At 50.2% G+C, this 19,186-nt stretch overlaps 1 protein-coding gene across 1 annotated transcript in view; it reads right to left on the minus strand.

Annotated features, from left to right (window-relative positions):
• ADCY5 (adenylate cyclase 5) overlaps positions 1–18,933 on the minus strand; it is a 169,587-nt gene extending 150,654 nt beyond the window's left edge. The window contains exon 1 of the mRNA XM_040358311.1: positions 16,174–18,933. Within this exon, the coding sequence (XP_040214245.1) occupies positions 16,174–17,106 (933 nt within the window). The 5' untranslated portion in view covers positions 17,107–18,933. The remainder of the gene's footprint in view (positions 1–16,173) is intronic.
• Positions 18,934–19,186: the final 253 nt, after the last annotated feature.

The following is a 19,186-nucleotide window of genomic DNA, read 5'->3' on the forward strand; positions in this document are numbered from 1 at the left end:
TATTCTTCTACCTATTTTTAGTAAAAAAAATCGCAATAAGCGTTTATCGATTGGTTTGCGCAAAATTTATAGTGTTTACAAAATAGGGGATAGTTTTATTGCATTTTTATTTTTTATTTTTTTTTTACTACTAATGGCGGCGATCAGCAATTTTTTTCGTGACTGCGACATTATGGCGGACACTTCGGACAATTTTGACACATTTTTGGGACCATTGTCATTTTCACAGCAAAAAATGCATTTAAATTGCATTCTTTATTGTGAAAATGACAGTTGCAGTTTGGGAGTTAACCACAGGTGGCGCTGTAGGAGTTAGGGTGCACCTAGTGTGTGTTTACAACTGTTTGGGGGTGTGGCTGTAGGAATGACGTCATCGATCGTGTCTTCCCTATAAAGGGAATGACGCGATCGATGCGCCGCCACAGTGAAGGACGGGGAAGCCGTGTTTACACACGGCTCTCCTCGTTCTTCAGCTCCGGGGAGCGATCGCGACGGAGCGGCTATAAACAAATATCCCTCGTCCCGGATCGCTCCCCGAGCGGACCCGACCTCCGCATGTAGCGGGGGGGGTCCCGATCGGACCCCCCACCCGCTAATAGGCGAGGACGTACGTGTACGCCCATGTGCCTGTACGTGCCATATTGTGGACGTATATGTACATGCGGGGGTCGGGAAGTGGTTAAAAAAAAAAAATTGCGAATTTTCGCTAATGCGAATGCGAAAATGATTGCGAATTTTCGATAACTGTGGTAGGAGAACTCTGATTGTCTCTGATGCAAAAGGGGGGGGCTTTGTGTATGTTTCTGTTATGAATATTTGTATGTTTGATATTATTTTTTTTTGTAAGAAGGAAAAAATTGCGCATACCTTAAAAAAGGGGGAGAATACAGCAGCAACTCAAAAATGTTATCCAACATAAATTAATACAAGACAGAAAATGGAGTCGCTCTACAAGAATAAAAAATATGTCTAGTGACAAGACATGTGGGCAAATTATAAAATAAGCAAGCGCAAATAACTTGTGAAATACACAGTGAAACAAATATATAAAGAAATATAGTCCCAATAATAGAAAAATAATCTTTCATAAAAATGTCTTTGATATGTGAAGTGAAAAAAAGTCCAAAGCATGCAGCATGAACGTGTTCAATCTTCAAGGTGTTTGATTGACAAACGGCTGTGACAGATGGATAGAGTAAAGAATCACCACCAATGCAAAACACTTTTTATTTTCTATTGTAAAATATCAAGAATATTCTGAGCCAATCAGAGTGCTCCTTCCGCATTTGCCGAATATTCGCAATTATTTTGTATTGTAAAATATCACGAATATTCTGAGCCAATCAGAGTGCTCCTTCCGCATTTGCCGAATATTCGCAATTATTTTGTATTGTAAAATATCAAGAATATTCTGAGCCAATCAGAGTGCTCCTTCCGCATTTGCCGAATATTCGCAATTATTTTGTATTGTAAAATATCAAGAATATTCTGAGCCAATCGGAGTGCTCCTTCCGCATTTGCCGAATATTCGCAATTATTTTGTATTGTAAAATATCAAGAATATTCTGAGCCAATCAGAGTGCTCCTTCTGCATTTGCCGAATATTCGCAATTATTTTCTATTGTAAAATATCACGAATATTCTGAGCCAATCAGAGTGCTCCTTCCGCATTTGCCGAATATTCGCAATTATTTTGTATTGTAAAATATCACGAATATTCTGAGCCAATCAGAGTGCTCCTTCCGCATTTGTCGAATATTCGCAATTATTTTGTATTGTAAAATATCACGAATATTCTGAGCCAATCAGAGTGCTCCTTCCGCATTTGCCGAATATTCGCAATTATTTTGTATTGTAAAATATCACGAATATTCTGAGCCAATCAGAGTGCTCCTTCCGCATTTGCCGAATATTCGCAATTATTTTCTATTGTAAAATATCACGAATATTCTGAGCCAATCAGAGTGCTCCTTCCGCATTTGCCGAATATTCGCAATTATTTTCTATTGTAAAATATCACGAATATTCTGAGCCAATCAGAGTGCTCCTTCCGCATTTGCCGAATATTCGCAATTATTTTGTATTGTAAAATATCAAGAATATTCTGAGCCAATCAGAGCGCTCCTCCAGCATTTCTCGAAATTGCGCAATAAATATCGCATTCGCATGTTGCGATATTTCGATAAAATATCACGAATATTCTGAGCCAATCAGAGTGCTCCTTCCGCATTTGCCGAATATTCGCAATTATTTTGTATTGTAAAATATCACGAATATTCTGAGCCAATCAGAGCGCTCCTCCAGCATTTGTCGAAATTGCGCAGTAAATATCGCATTCGCATTTTGCGAAATTTCGAAAAAATATCACGAATATTCTGAGCCAATCAGAGTGCTCCTTCTGCATTTGCCGAATATTCGCAATTATTTTCGCATTCGCAATAGCGAAAATTCGCAAACATTTCATTTCGATAAAATATCACGAATATTCGAATTTAGCGAATATATCTCGAATATTCGACTATATATTCGAGATATATCGCGAAATCGAATATGGCGTATTCTGCTCAACACTATTTGGAATTCACTTTTCATGAATGTTCTCTATAGACACTTGGGAATTTTTTATGGACATACACCATTTTTTCTACCTGAGTTTGGAGCGATTTATTTGTATTTTTTGTACTAATTGTTTATTCATATGACTTCACGGACAGTTATATCTCTTCATATTTATGTAGTCACTCAAGATTATTCACTTGCATTTGTAGTTTTAATTATCAGTATCAATTTTTTCTGATTTGCATATTTTTCACAGCCAATCGTGTTCACACAAATTGATGTATAGTGGTTTGTTTACATCACTTATATAATTTGGGATTATTATCAGAATTTCAATCATTTCGTTTTTGCGCTGTACCTCGCTCTTTACCAATTTCTTCCAATATACGTATCTATATTTTTGGTACTAGCAGCAATCTCACGGTCTCTGGTTTAGCGCAGTGTTTTTTCCATTTTTTTAAGTCCCTACATGTAAAAGAGAAAGCGCTGTGAAAGGCCCGCCAATCATCCGATCCCGCCAATCACCTGATCCCGCCAATCACCTGATCTTATCAATCATCCGATCCCGCCAATCACCTGATCTTATCAATCATCTGATCCCGCCAATCATCTGATCCCGCCAATCATCTGATCCCGCCAATCACCTGATCCCGCCAATCACCTGATCCCGCCAATCACCTGATCCTGCCAATCACCTGATCCCGCCAATCACCTGATCCCGCCAATCACCTGATCTTATCAATCATCAGATCCCGCCAATCACCTGATCTTATCAATCACCTGATCCCGCCAATCACCTGATCCCGCCAATCACCTGATCCCGCCAATCACCTGATCCCGCCAATCACCTGATCACACCAATCACCTGATCCCGCCAATCACCTGATCTTATCAATCATCTGATCCCGCCAATCACCTGATCTTATCAATCATCCGATCCCGCCAATCACCTGATCCCGCCAATCACCTGATCCCGCCAATCACCTGATCCCGCCAATCACCTGATCACACCAATCACCTGATCTTATCAATCATCTGATCCCGCCAATCACCTGATCTTATCAATCATCCGATCCCGCCAATCACCTGATCCCACCAATCACCTGATCCCGCCAATCACCTGATCCCGCCAATCACCTGATCCCGCCAATCACCTGATCTTATCAATCATCCGATCCCGCCAATCACCTGATCTTATCAATCATCTGATCCCGCCAATCACCTGATCTTATCAATCATCCGATCCCGCCAATCACCTGATCACACCAATCACCTGATCCCGCCAATCACCTGATCCCGCCAATCACCTGATCTTATCAATCATCTGATCCCGCCAATCACCTGATCTTATCAATCATCCGATCCCGCCAATCACCTGATCCCGCCAATCACCTGATCCCGCCAATCACCTGATCCCGCCAATCACCTGATCCCACCAATCACCTGATCCCGCCAATCACCTGATCTCACCAATCATCCGATCCCGCCAATCACCTGATCCCGCCAATCATCCGATCCCACCAATCATCCGATCCCGCCAATCATCCGATCCCGCCAATCACCTGATCCCACCAATCATCCGATCCCGCCAATCATCCGATCCCACCAATCACCTGATCCCGCCAATCATCCGATCCTGCCAATCACCTGATCCCGCCAATCATCCGATCCCACCAATCACCTGATCCCGCCAATCATCCGATCCTGCCAATCACCTGATCCCGCCAATCATCCGATCCCACCAATCACCTGATCCCGCCAATCACCTGATCCCGCCAATCACCTGATCCCGCCAATCATCCGATCCCGCCAATCATCCGATCCCACCAATCACCTGATCCCGCCAATCACCTGATCCCGCCAATCACCTGATCTAGCCAATCATCCGATCCCGCCAATCATCCGATCCCACCAATCATCCGATCCTGCCAATCATCCGATCCCGCCAATCATCTGATCCCGCCAATCATCTGATCCCACCAGCAAGGATCCATAACGGTGCCCCTCCCCCCTCACCGTTGAATGGATGTACCCCCCGGCATCCATCCTTTGCCCCCCTTTGCTTCACTGCGCCCGGGGCAGCTTCCCCTCCTGCCCCCCCCTGTGTGCCGCACATTGGACAATTGTACCGATCGGTTTCGTTGTGCGGTGGATTTGGGAAAACGCAGCTCGGCGGACGAGCCCCGCCCCTCATTTCCACCATGTTGGTATCTGTCCCCCGGCACCCGGTGCAGCAACATGTTGCACCCCCCCCCCCCCCTGGGATGGCAGTAGAGTCCAGGCATGGCGGAGAGGATCGGATGGCGCAGAGGATCGGATGGCGGAGGATCGGGGAATATCTGGCGCACATCTGATGTGTATGATCTCCCATAACACGGGGGGGGGGGGGGTCGGTGTATCACCCCAGAGGAATGCAGCGGGGGTGGGGGAGTCACAGCACCTTCTATAAATAACATTAGTGATGGGGGAGGGGCTGATTGTACGACAATCCCAACCAAGGGCGTGTCTGATACCGCGCAAGTATACCGCGAGATCAATATTGGGTATTGATCAGTTGTGATATATATTGGCTATTGATCAGATGGGATGTATATATTGGATATTGATCAGATGCGATGTATATATTAGATATTGATCAGATGCGATGTATATATTAGATATTGATCAGATGGGATGTATATATTAGATATTGATCAGATGGGATGTATATATTGGATATTGATCAGATGTGATGTATATATTGGATATTGATCAGATGCGATGTATATATTGGATATTGATCAGATGTGATGTATATATTGGATATTGATCATACGGGATGTATATATTGGCTATTGATCAGATGCGATGTATATATTGGATATTGATCAGATGTGATGTATATATTGGATATTGATCATACGGGATGTATATATTGGCTATTGATCAGATGGGATGTATATATTGGCTATTGATCAGATGGGATGTATATATTGGATATTGATCAGATGTGATGTATATATTGGCTATTGATCAGATGGGATGTATATATTGGCTATTGATCAGATGGGATGTATATATTGGATATTGATCAGATGTGATGTATATATTGGATATTGATCAGATGGGATGTATATATTGGATATTGATCAGATGGGATGTATATATTGGATATTGATCAGATGTGATGTATATATTGGACATAGATAAGATGGGATGTATTTATTGAATATTGATCAGATGGGATGTATATATTGGCTATTGATCAGATGGAATGTATGTATTGGCTATTGATCAGATGGGATGTATATATTGGATATTGATCAGATGGGATGTATATATTGGATATTGATCAGATGGGATGTATATATTGGATATTGATCAGATGGGATGTTTCTAGATTGTAAGCTCTAACGAGCAGGGCCCTCTGATCCCTCCTGTATTGATTTGTATTGTGACTGTACTGTCTTCCCTGATGTAAAGCGCTGCGCAAACTGTTGGCGCTATATAAATCCTGTATTATAATAATAATAATAATATATATTGGATATTGATCAGATGCGATGTATATATTGGATATTGATCAGATGGGATGTATATATTGGATATTGATCAGATGGGATGTATATATTGGATATTGATCAGATGGGATGTATATATTGGCTATTGATCAGATGGGATGTATATATTGGATATTGATCAGATGTGATGTATATATTGGCTATTGATCAGATGTGATGTATATTGGTTATAGATCAGATGTGATGTATATATTGGATATTGATCAGATGCGATGTATATATTGGATATTGATCAGATGGGATGTATATATTGGATATTGATCAGATGGGATGTATATATTGGATATTGATCAGATGGGATGTATATATTGGATATTGATCAGATGGGATGCTTATATTGGATATTGATCAGATGGGATGTATATATTGAATATTGATCAGATGGGATGTATATATTGGATATTGATCAGATGCGATGTATATATTGGCTATAGATCAGATGTGATGTATACAGTATATTGGATATTGATCAGATGCAATGTATATATTGGATATTGATCAGATTGGATGCTTATATTAGATATTGATCAGATGGGATGTTTATATTGGATATTGATCAGATGCGATGTATATGGGGGGTCTGGTAGGTCTCGGCGGGAGGGAATGTCGCCCAGACGAATGGTTTTCCACAATCCATACTGGTGTGACGCAGCTGACCTGATTCTGGCGACATATGGAGCGGATTTTCTCTCGCTGTGTTGGAAGGACGGGAAGTGAACAATCAGCCGCGCCGCTCATCATATGACGAGGATTTTGTGTCACTCGTAGAGTTTCAGGCGGAATCTTTCATTGTGTACGGATTGTACATCCCCCCCCCCCCCCGGGTGGGGGAGGGGAGGGCTTCTCCTCTAAAGTCAGTAAATCTGGACGGGAATATAAATCGGCCCCCAGAAATGTGAACCGCGAGACGATTCAAATCAAATTATTTTTGTTTTCTGCAGCGCTAATTATAGCAACAAAGACTGAAATGGCGATCAATTCCGCGTTCGTGATAACAATAAAAGGAGGAGGGGCTTCTGGGTAAAAGGGACACCTCCGTGAGTTGCGGGGGGGGGGGGGAATCTGGGGTGATCCATCCAATCCTCTGCCAGTCACATGACCAAAGAATCATCTATTGACGAGAAAAGCCCCTCCCCCGAGTGATCAGCGAATGATTAGAGAGCGATCAGAATACACAGATGGCTTTATTTACCCCAAAGCTCATCGAGGAGGAGGAGGACCTGTCACCTGATATCTGTTTTCATGTCAGTGTGACCCTTCCAGGGATTTATTACAGAGATCACAGGACTCCCCCTGACAACGCCTTCATCTGTTTTTCTCCCCCGGAAGGATGGCGCCATCTTTTTCAGGCATCATCCAGGGCCACCGACTACTTCCTGGCTCAGAGAAGTCACCTTGCAGGTCTTGGCTGTGTTCACAAATGTCTGACACAGATCAGCCCCCTGCTGAAGCCTCTCATCTTGTGACTTTCTACAAAGTTACAATGTACAGTCTGATCGCTGGGGGGAGGGGAGACTGAGGAAATGACTCCTCCTCCTCCTTCTACAAAGTTACAATGTACAGTCTGCAGTGGCGGCTCTAGGCTTTGTGAGGCCTTAGGCAAAACTTGACACGGGCCCCCCACTCACACCCATGATGGGAAAAATAATTCAAGGACAAGAGCCTCTTCCACACAACCCTGGCCGGTGGTTGTGGGGGGTCTGCGGGGCAGGGGGGCTTATTGGAATCTGGAAGCCCCCTTTAACAAGGCGGTCCCCAGATCCTGTTTTTTAATAACGAAGGGCGGGGGCCACCCAGTGATGTCACCTGGTGAACCCGCCCCCTTGTGATGTCATTGACTGAGGGCATGCTGGGTCATTGACGTCACAAGGGGCGGTGTCACCGATATTCACTGATTGTTAGGGACGCTGGCGGCTCCTGAGTCAGGGCTCTTAACGCTGCCTGAGCACAGCAGCATTAAGGTCCCCTGTCCCTCAAACCTGGGGTAATGCATTGGGTAAGTTAGGTGGCTGCGAGGCCCCTGTGAGTGCGAGGCCTTAGGCGACCGCCTAATTTCCCTAATTAAAGAGCCGCCTCTGACAGTCTGATCACTGGGGGGGGGGGAGACTGAGGAAATGACTCCTCCTCCTTCTACAAAGTTACAATGTACAGTCTGATCACTGGGGGGAGGGGAGACTGAGGAAATGACTCCTCCTCATTCTACAAAGTTACAATGTACAGTCTGATCACTGGGGGAGAGGGGAGACTGAGGAAATGCTAATAGTGACAGGAAATCCCACAGAAACAGGTGTCCCCATTGGAAGATGTTCCTGTTCCGGTGACAACGTAGAACGTTGCATTTCCCGTCTCTTCTGATCATTAGAGACAGGAAAATCCTCCCTAACAGAGACACACACAACAATAAAAACCTGACAGAGGTTCTAACCCCTCACCACCCGGGGTTTTACCTTTAGTGATACTTTATCTGTAACTGTTACACTCGTGTGGAAGAACTAAAAACAAAATCCCTCGAGCGTTCTCCCGGAATAACCGTGAAAGTAAATAGATATAATGCGATGTGACAAAAAATGTAGAGAATATTTTATATCACAAAGAGTGAAATCAACACAAAAAATGGCAAAAATCCAGGTTGAGAAATCTATTCAAGACGCAAACAACACCGGAGGCGGTGCGTCTAAAACATGAAAGTGCGGAAGATGGGGAGCAAAACATGAGACAGAACAATCTTCATAATGATGAGTTGCAAAAGTGCAAAACCAATAACACTAAACAGTTCATCAGACGGGGGGGACAGGGAGAGACGGGGGAGACGGGGGGGACGGGGAGACGGGGGGAGATGGGGGAGACGGGGGGGAGACAGGGGGACAGGGAGAGACGGGGGAGACGGGGGGAGATGGGGGAGACGGGGGGAGACAGGGGGAGATGGGGGGGAGACTGGGGGAGACGGGGGGGGGAGATGGGGGAGACGGGGGGAGATGGGGGAGACGGGGGGGAGACAGGGGGAGACGGGGGGGGAGATGGGGGGAGACGGGGGGAGATGGGAAGACGGGGGGAGACGGGGGAGATGGGGGGAGACGGGGGGAAGACACGGGGGGGAGACCGGGGAAGACGGGGGGAGTCGGGGGGGATTCGGGGGGGGAGACCGGGGAAGACGGGGGGAGACGGGGGGGGGAAGAGACAGGGGGAGACGGGGGGGGGAGACGGCGGGGACAGGGAGATGGGGGGAGACGGGGGGACAAGGAGACGGGGGGAGACGAGGGAGATGGGGGGAAGACGGGGGACAGGGAGACGGAAGACAGGGGGGAGACGGGGGGAGATGGGGGGAAGACGGGGGGGACAGGGAGACGGGGGGAGACGGGGAGGAGACGGGGGGAGATGGGGGAAGACGGGGGGGGGGACAGGGAGATGGGGGGGAACGGGAGGCGGAAGACGGGGGGACGACGGGGAGGAGATGGGGGGAAGACGGGGGGGAGACGGGGGGGACAGGGAGACGGGGGGAGGAGACGGGGGGGACAGGGAGACGGGGGGAGACGGGGGGAGACGGAAGACGGGGGGGAGACGGGGGGACAGGGAGACGGGGGAGACAGGGGGGGAGACGGGGGAGACGGAAGACGGGGGGGAGACGGGGGGAGACAGGGGGGAGACGGGGGGAGACGGAAGACGGGGGGGAGACGGGGGGAACAGGGGGAGACGGGAAGATGGGGGGAGACGGGGGAGACGGGGGGAGACGGAAGACGGGGGGAGACGGGGGGATGACGGGGAGGAGACGGGGGGAGATGGGAGGAAGACGGGGGGGAGACGGGGGGGACAGGGAGACGGGGGAGGAGACAGGGGGGACAGGGAGACGGGGGGAGGAGACGGGGGGACAGGGAGACGGGGGGAGACGGGGGGAGACGGAAGACGGGGGGACAGGGAGACGGGGGGACAGGGAGACGGGGGGAGACAGGGGGGGAGACGGGGGGAGACGGAAGACAGGGGGAGACGGGGGGACAGGGAGACGGGGGGAGACAGGGGGGAGACGGAAGACGGGGGGGAGACGGGGGGAACAGGGGGAGACGGGGAAGATGGGGGGAGACGGGGGGGACAGGGAGACGGGGGGAGACGGAAGACGGGGGGGAGACGGGGGGAACAGGGGGAGACGGGGAAGATGGGGGGAGACGGGGGGACAGGGAGACGGGGGGAGACAGGGGGGGGAGACGGGGGGAGACGGAAGACGGGGGGGAGACGGGGGGAACAGGGGGAGACGGGGAAGATGGGGGGGACAGGGAGACGGGGGGAGACAGGGGGGGAGACGGAAGACGGGGGGGGAGACGGGGGGAACAGGGGAAGATGGGGGGAGACGGGGGGGACAGGGAGACGGGGGGAGACGGAAGACGGGGGGGAGACAGGGGGAACAGGGGGAGACGGGGAAGATGGGGGGAGACGGGGAGGGGGAGACGGGGGGGACAGGGAGACGGGGGGGAGACGGGGGGAACAGGGGGAGACGGGGAAGATGGGGGGAGACGGGGGGGACAGGAAGACGGGGGGAGACCTGTCCCAATCACGCTGTACTCAAAGCTTCAAGAGATATTTAAGAATAAATTGTCTTTTTTTTACTTTATATAATAACTAAATTAGACAGCACACTTTTTAAGGTTATTATCCAATTAATTGATTATTCAAAACAATAATAGGGCCAACTAATCAATTATGAAAATAATCATTAGTTGCAGCCCTTGTCGCCATTCCACGAGCGGGCGCAATTGTAAAGCGTGACGTGTTTGGTATCCATTTACTCGGCGTAACTTCATCTTTCACATTATAGAAATAAATTGGGCTAACTTTACTGTTTTTTCTTTTTTTTTTTTTTATTCATGAAAGTGTATTTTCTTATTTTTATCGTTAGTGTTCGAAAGACCGCTGTGCAAATACTGTGACATACAATATTTCAACAACCGCCATTTTATTCTCCAGGGTCAATATATATATATATATAATATGTTTGGGGGTTCCAAGTAATTTTCTAGCAAATAAAATACAGATTTTAACTTGTAAGCAACAAGTGTCAGAAAAAGGGCAAATCCCACGTACGCACGATCGCGATTTCCGACAAGAAAAACACGTTTTTTTTTCAGCAGGAAAATGACTGAAATGCGCACACACGGGTCACACTAATCTTGTTGGAAATTCTGACCGTCAAGAACGCGGCGACTTACAAGACGTACGACGAGCCGAGACCAGTGAAGTTCAATCGGCAGTTCGGTTTTTCTGCTGGATTCTGAGCATGCACGTTTTTTTTTTCATCGGGAAAACGGCTGAAACTTGTGTTGCGCACACGCGGGTCACACTAATCTTGTCGAAAATTCCGAAACCGTGAAGAACGCGGTTGACGTACAAGACGTACGACGAGCCGAGATCAATGGGCAGTTCGGCTCTTCTGCTTGATTCTGAGCATGCGCGTTTTTTTTGCGCGTCGTAGTTGCATACAGACGAACGCGATAGGAATTTTTTTCCTGTCACGAAAAATTGAGATCCCGCTCTCGATCTTTTCTTGGCCGGAATTCTGACAGAAGAAGCGCGACGGAGCCTTACACGCGGTCAGAATACGCGACTAAGAGCTCACACATCGCACTTTTCTCTTCGGGGAATCGTGATCGCGTGTACGAACGAGACTTTAGGCACAAAGGGGGTTAAAATGCATTTTTTTTTGGGAGGAATATTTCTGCTGAAATAAAAACACGCGGGAAATGCGTCGGACGCACGTGTGTTTCGGTAACGAAAATTCTCTCACGTGACATTTTTTGTTGTTTTGTTTTGTATTTTGCCGCATAAAATCCACGCGACAAAATTTCAGCTCTCGCGATAAAATAATTTAATTTGATGAAATGTTTCTGTTTTTTCTCTTTTTTTCTTTATTTCTTTCATCCACCCGGAAGCCATTTGTAGCGAAGGAGCCGCAATGTGAAATGTCGATGATACAGTGACAGAGATACAATGTAACAAATTCCCACATCGCTGTATATCAGGATCTACAAACACAGCCGGGACAGGTATATAGTCGCAGAGTCACAAGAGGAACCTCGGAGTGGCGGCACCCAGTCCGCCCGCCGGTCAGAGAGGACGATCAGAGAGGACGATCGGCGGGAACTGAGAGACCAATCCAAGGCCGGGACCCTCTATGATCCAGATTTGTATGAAGGATCCCCCTGAGATCTGTAAATCTGCTTTTATAAATCAATAGACGAGGAGCCAATCAATCAGCTCTATTGATCTTTGCCCCCCCTCCAGCTAAAATCCTCTCTCTCCGCCCATATGTCTCCAGCACAAATATCCCCCCCCCCCCCTATTCCTAAAGAAACAAATCCCCCTCCTAGCTGATTGGCTACCATCAGTGCTGGGACAAGGTCATCTAGAGCCAAGGGCAAACATGTCATCTCAGATAGAAGAAGTACATATATAATACACAGATGTGACCGCACACATAGAAGAAACATATTTCGGGTAACATTATATGTCTAGGCTCAAAATTCAATAATATCGGGATTGGGAGGGTGTGTGCCAGAGGCAGGCTGGGATTGGGAGGGGTTTGTGCCAGTGGCAGGCTGGGATTGGGAGGGGTTTGTGCCAGTGGCAGGCTGGGATTGGGAGGGGTTTGTGCCAGTGGCAGGCTGGGATTGGGAGGGGGTGTGACAGAGGCAGGCTGTGATTGGGAGGGGTTTGTGCCAGTGGCAGGCTGGGATTGGGAGGGGTTTGTGCCAGTGGCAGGCTGGGATTGGGAGGGGTTTGTGCCAGTGGCAGGCTGGGATTGGGAGGGGTATGTGCCAGTGGCAGGCTGTGATTGGGAGGGGTATGTGCCAGTGGTAGGTTGGGATTGGGAGGGGGTGTGCCAGTGGTAGGCTGTGATTGGGAGGGGGTGTGCCAGAGGCAGGCTGGGATTGGGAGGGGTATGTGCCAGTGGTAGGTTGGGATTGGGAGGGGTATGTGCCAGAGGCAGGCTGTGATTGGCAGGGGTATGTGCCAGAGGCAGGCTGGGATTGGTAGGGGGTGTGACAGAGGCAGGCTGGGATTGGGAGGGGGTGTGCCAGAGGCAGGCTGTGATTGGGAGGGGTATGTGCCAGTGGCAGGCTGTGATTGGGAGGGGTGTGATAGAGGCAGGCTGGGATTGGGAGGGGTTTGTGCCAGTGGCAGGCTGGGATTGGGAGGGGTATGTGCCAGAGGCAGGCTGGGATTGGGAGGGGTATGTGCCAGAGGCAAGCTGTGATTGGGAGGGGTGTGCTAGTGGCAGGCTGGGATTGGGAGGGGTTTGTGCCGGTGGCAGGCTGGGATTGGGAGGGGTTTGTGCCAGTGGCAGGCTGTGATTGGGAGGGGTGTGCCAGTGGCAGGCTGGGATTGGTAGGGGGTGTGACAGAGGCAGGCTGTGATTGGGAGGGGGTGTGCCAGTGGCAGGCTGCGATTGGGAAGGGTATGTGCCAGTGGCAGGCTGGGATTGGGAGGGGTATGTGCCAGTGGCAGGCTGTGATTGGTCAAGGAGTGAGTGCCAAAGGCAAGATGTGATTGGACAGGGGGCGTGGTGGCTGAACAGACTCCCCAATCCAGGCACGCTGTGTGCCTGCACAGTGTCCTGCACCTCGGAATGGCCAGCCAAAGGATGAAAATGGACTATGCCAACACAGATCAGCTTCTGTACTTCATGTGGTCAGTTTAGAACAAGGAAGAGAGGTGAGTGGCAGGATCAACCAGGAAGTATAAAATACACAGATGTGACCGCACACATAGAAGAAACATATTTCGGGTAACATTATATGTCTAGGCTCAGAATCCAACAACATCAAAGGAACATACGCACTCCATGCAGTTCTATCGTAGGAAGTGCACCTAGGGCCCCAGAAAGACACAATGCTAACCACCACATGCCTATGACATCATTCATGACCTTTATCCCAAACTAAAAAACAAACAACATTTTTGGCTATAGATATATCTTTGGGCTGCTGTTAGAAACTGAGGGGGGGCCCATACAGCCAACCTGACAGCCCCCCAAACAAACACAGTTTACTGCGCTTCGGTTATAAATGAACACAGTGGGTGATCAGCACCAATCACGCGTTGTGTTCCTTCAGGAAAGGACATCGCTGGTGAATATGACATATTTACCGGACCCTTCCCTCACTCTATCGCAGGAAGGAGAGGAGGAAACCTGGGAGCACTGCTGGGAGGGGGGGTCATACAGGGGGCGGGGGGCCTGGGCAGCAGGGGGAAGCATATGGTGTGGCGGGGGGAGGGCAATTACTGGAACTGATCCCTTGTATGGCTCTCTCTCTGCAGCAGCTGAAAGCCAGCAGGAGGCAGAGGAGGAAATCCGGAGGCACTGCTAGGGGGGCATACAGGGGGTGTAGGGCATCGGAGGGAAGCATATGGTGCACAGGGAGGGTGATCGAGTGGCAGGGGGGGCAATTACTGGAACTGATCCCTTGTATGGCTCTCTCTGCAGCAGCTGAAAGCCAGCAGGAGGGAGAGGAGGAAAAGCCGGCTTTCAGCAGCTGAAGAGAAGGCCATACAAGAGATCAGTTCCAGTAACTGCCCCAATCACCTTCCTTGAGCATCATACATTCCCCCCTTGCTGCCCAGGCCCTCCCCCTTTATGACCCCAGCAGTGCTGCCAGCTTCCCTCCTCTCCTTCCTGCCGGGAGCTGCAAACACCCCACACCGATCTCGCTCCCTACCAACATCTTCACCCTGCTTCCTGGGCCCCCCTGCTGGCCCGGGGGCCCTGTACAGGAGGATCATGGCACTACCACCGATCCTCCTGTACAGGGCACGGGCCACCAGCTGAAGGGCAGCTGGAGGGAGAGGAGGAGAAGCCGGATTTCAGCTGCTGAAGAGGGAGCCATACAAGAGATCAGTTCTAGTACCTGCCCCGATCACCTTCCCTGAGCATCATACATTCCCCCTGCTGCCCAGACCCTCCCCTTTATGACCCCACCCCGCCACCCCAGCAGTCCTGCCAGCTTCCCTCCTCTCCTTCCTGCCGGGAGCTGCAAGCACCCCTCACCGATCATACTCCCTGCCAACATCTTCACCCTGCTTCCTGGGCCCCCCTGCTGGCCCGGGGGCCCTGTACAGGAGGATCGGTGGTGATACCACCACCGATCCCCACTGATCCTCCTGTACAGGGCCCGGGCCACTAGCTGAAGGCCAGCAGGATCGAGAGGAGGAGAAGCCGGCTTTCAGCTGCTGAAGAGAGAGCCATACAAGAGATCAGTTCCAGCAACTGCCCCGATCACCTTCCCTGAGCACCATACATTCCCCTTGCTGGCCTGGGCCCTGTACAGGAGGATCGGTGGTGCCACCGATCCTCCTGTACAGGGCCCAGGCCAGCAGCTGAAGGCCAGCCGGAGGGAGAGGAGGAGAAGCCGGATTTCAGCTGCTGAAGAGAGAGCCATACAAGAGATCAGTTCCAGCAACTGCCCCGATCACCTTCCCTGAGCACCATACATTCCCCCCTTGTTGCCCAGACCCTCCCCTTTTATGACCCCACCGCTCCACCCCAGCAGTGCTGCCAGCTTCGCTCCTCTCCTTCCTGCCGGCAGCTGCAAGCACCCCACATCGATCACGCTCCCTGCCAACATCTTCACCCTGCTTCCTGGGCCCCCTGCTGGCCAGGGCCCTGTACAGGAGGATCCGTGGTACCACCACCGATCCTCCTGTACAGGGCCCGGGCCAGCAGCTGAAGGCCAGCCGGAGGGAGAGGAGGAGAAGCCGGCTTTCAGCTGCTGAAGAGAGAGCCATAAAAGAGATCAGTTCCAGTAACTGCCCCGATCACCTTCCCTGAGCACCATACATTCCCCCTGCTGGCTCGGGCCCTGTACAGGAGGATCGGTGGTACCACCTCATCCACAGCCCTGGGGGTTTCCTCAGCAACGGGAATACTTCTCCACTAGTGAAGTCAACATTGGAAAGACATTTCTAGGGACCAAAAACTTTAAAGATTTGGCCGACGCCCCCTGGAATTTACTACAACTGTGACGTTATCAAGAAATCAGTTTGCATAATAAAAGGTAGAAGAAGAGCGTACCTGTTTGGTCAGGAAGTCGTCGATCTCGTTGACCTTCAGGGAGATGGCGAGATGAGTGACGGCGAGAATAATCCCACTTATGACCGCCGCCCTCATCCGCACCGGAAGCAAGGTGTAAATGGTGTAGATGAAGAACACGGTCCACCAAATTCCATCGGAGGCGCTCCGCGGCCTGACCAGGAAGACGCTGACCAGCTGCACCATGAAGACGATGGCGATGACAGCGTAACAAGCGATCCACATGTAGTCCTGGTGGAAAAAGTTCCGGGTGCACACGATGATGGTCACGATGAGGGTCACCATGGCCACCAATAGAACCACCACGTAAGGCACCTGCAACTTCCCATGGAGGCAATTGAACAAGAGCATGACCAGAAACAGCAGGACCAGGACGAACATGAGCATGGTCAGGCTGCTCTGGTTGAGTCTGAAGAAGTATCGCTGGTAGAGCCTCTCAAGTTTGTTGGAATGGAATTTTTTGGAGCTAAATATCTGGAGGACGCCACTGCAGCAGATCCCCAGCGAGAAATGAAATTCCGACCCGTCTTCGACCCCCTCGGCTTTGTTGCCCTTGCCGCCGGACTTTTCGTCCAAGCCAAGCTCTACGGATTTAGGCCTGACTTCTCCCTCGTTGGGTTTCTGGATGGGTTTGTTGTTGTTCCGGCTCTGCTCTCCATGTTCCAGCCACGCGGGTTTGGACCGGAAGCTCACCCTATGGTCTACCGGAGAGTTTTTCTCCGCCCGGGCTTCGTAGTCGTCCTCGCTCCTCCATAAACTCATCATCCGCGAGGTCTTCTTTCTGGAGGACCGGCTTGAGTAACCGTATCCATTGACCCTGCTCTCCGCCTCCCCCCAAGCCGACCTGTGCTCGGCGCCCGAGCGCAAGACAGGAGCCCCGAATCCTGGTGGGCTCACGCTGTTTGACCTAGACATGTCCACCCCGCTACAAAATGTCTTGTAGTCCCCCTCGCGCCAAGGAACGCAACCTTACATAATGAGCGACGTTGCTGCACACCGAGATCCGTAATTCGTGTTTCCCGAGTCCCACCAGCTGAAATAATAAGCACCATGTACTCCTGGAACCTTTCCCGCGATCCAGGTTTAGATTTTCGGTCCCAAAAAAATCGAAAAACGCTCCAGGAGCTTCATGTTCGTCGGAGCGTTTAGAAAACTAGGCAGCTTTATTGTTCTGCCATTGCCATGTTTTATAATAAAAAAAAAAAATAGAAGAGTGAAAAAAAAATAAAAAAACGTTCATCCAGAATAAAAAATAAATAAAAATACCAGCGATTTTCGTCAACTTAATCCCAGTGCAGAATTATAAGCGCGGCTCAATCTGTTATCAGCCTTCTGGAGAGAATAAATCCCATAACAACCGGAATTAAATAGATTCGGTGTGCCGAGACCAAAGGAATTAAGTCACAATTGTCCTCGAATCTCCGATCGGCGGGCATCGGCTTCGGCCAGGTTGGTCACACCTGGGCAGTTGACCAGCTGTTGATTCCGGAGTCGCACCGATCAGTCATTGTGACGGTAGATATCGCATATTCCAAATGTGGTGGTGGAATTAACCCCTCAATGGGTGGGCTCAGTGTGGATCGCAGCTGTACGGCAGAGGCCGGTCTCCACCACACAGAGCGCGTCGACGTTCGGAGGATCTCACCGTGTCCATCACTGGAATGAGTGACCGGTCCTGTTTACATCGACTCCACGTTGTCTCTGTTTGGCATCAGCCAATCCCTCGTTGTGGAAGGGAAGAGAATGGCAGTCAACTGGAGGATCAAAATGGTTAAAAGGTACATCAGCGAAATTGTGCCCAGGATGCAACGTAAGGACATGTGTATGGGGATCTTCTGTGACACCACAGGGTCATTTTCCAAGTACAGGGCCAGATTCAGGGGCAGCATTGTGGCCGGCGAGGCTGGAAGATGCAGAATCCCTGGTCCCTTCCTCCAGCACGCTCACCATCATCCTCCGACGGACGTGGGCAATCCTTATTGTTTACCTCCAGAGCGTTGGGAGCGTGCGATGATCCTCCATCCTTTCCAATCTAGATCCAACGGTGGTTATAGGACCCGCTCGCCAGAGACAGCACACGTTCCAGAGCCTGATGTAAATCCAGAACAACTCTCAGATCCAAGGGGCCCCCAGATCCAACACCGGCTCCCAGATCACAAGAATGGTCCTAGATCAAACACGGGCTCCCAGATCCCAATGTACAGAGATTGGCCCTAGATCCAAAACCGGCTTCCAGATCCCGAGAATGGCCCTAGATCCAACACCGGCTCCCAGATCACGAGAATGTCCGTAGATCCAACACCGGCTCCTAGATCACGAGAATGGCCCTAGATCCAACACCGGCTCCCAGATCCCGAGAATGTCCGTAGATCCAACACCGGCTCCCAGATCCTGAGAATGGCCCTAGATCCAACACCGGCTCCCAGATCCCAATGGCCCAAGATCCAATACCAGCTCCCAGACCCCCAATGAACAGAGATTGGCCCTAGATCCAACACCGGCTTCCAGATCACAATATGTACCGAATGCTCCCAGATCCAACACAGGCTCGCAGATCCCGGTGTGTACAGACTGGTCTCCGATCCGGCACTGGCTCGCAGATCCCGGTGTGTACGGAATGCTCCCAGATCCAGCAGATCCTCAGCCCAGGCACAGCGTTGGTGCAGCTTCCTCCGGCAGGTATTGCAGGTCACAGGACTGGAGAGCCAGGACACTCCATCCTGCTGCTGCCTCCTCTATACTAGTCTTTGTATTCTCATTCAGCACACAGTGAACCCTCTGATCCCGCCTCCCCCTGCACGGGATTGGCTGAGCGGGACTGTCAGGGTTTTCCCACGGGATGTTACTGGCCGGAGAAGTGTTTGATGCCTGGGGTATGATAGAGAAGGGAGGAGAGAGGCTCTAATCACAGGAGAGACACTGATACAATGTAACACTACACAGGGAGACCCACAGGACTGCAATACACAGAGAGATACAATATAACACTGATATA

Source organism: Rana temporaria, chromosome 6, assembly GCF_905171775.1.
Source record: "Rana temporaria chromosome 6, aRanTem1.1, whole genome shotgun sequence".
In the NCBI taxonomy this organism is placed as follows: Eukaryota; Metazoa; Chordata; class Amphibia; order Anura; family Ranidae; genus Rana; species Rana temporaria.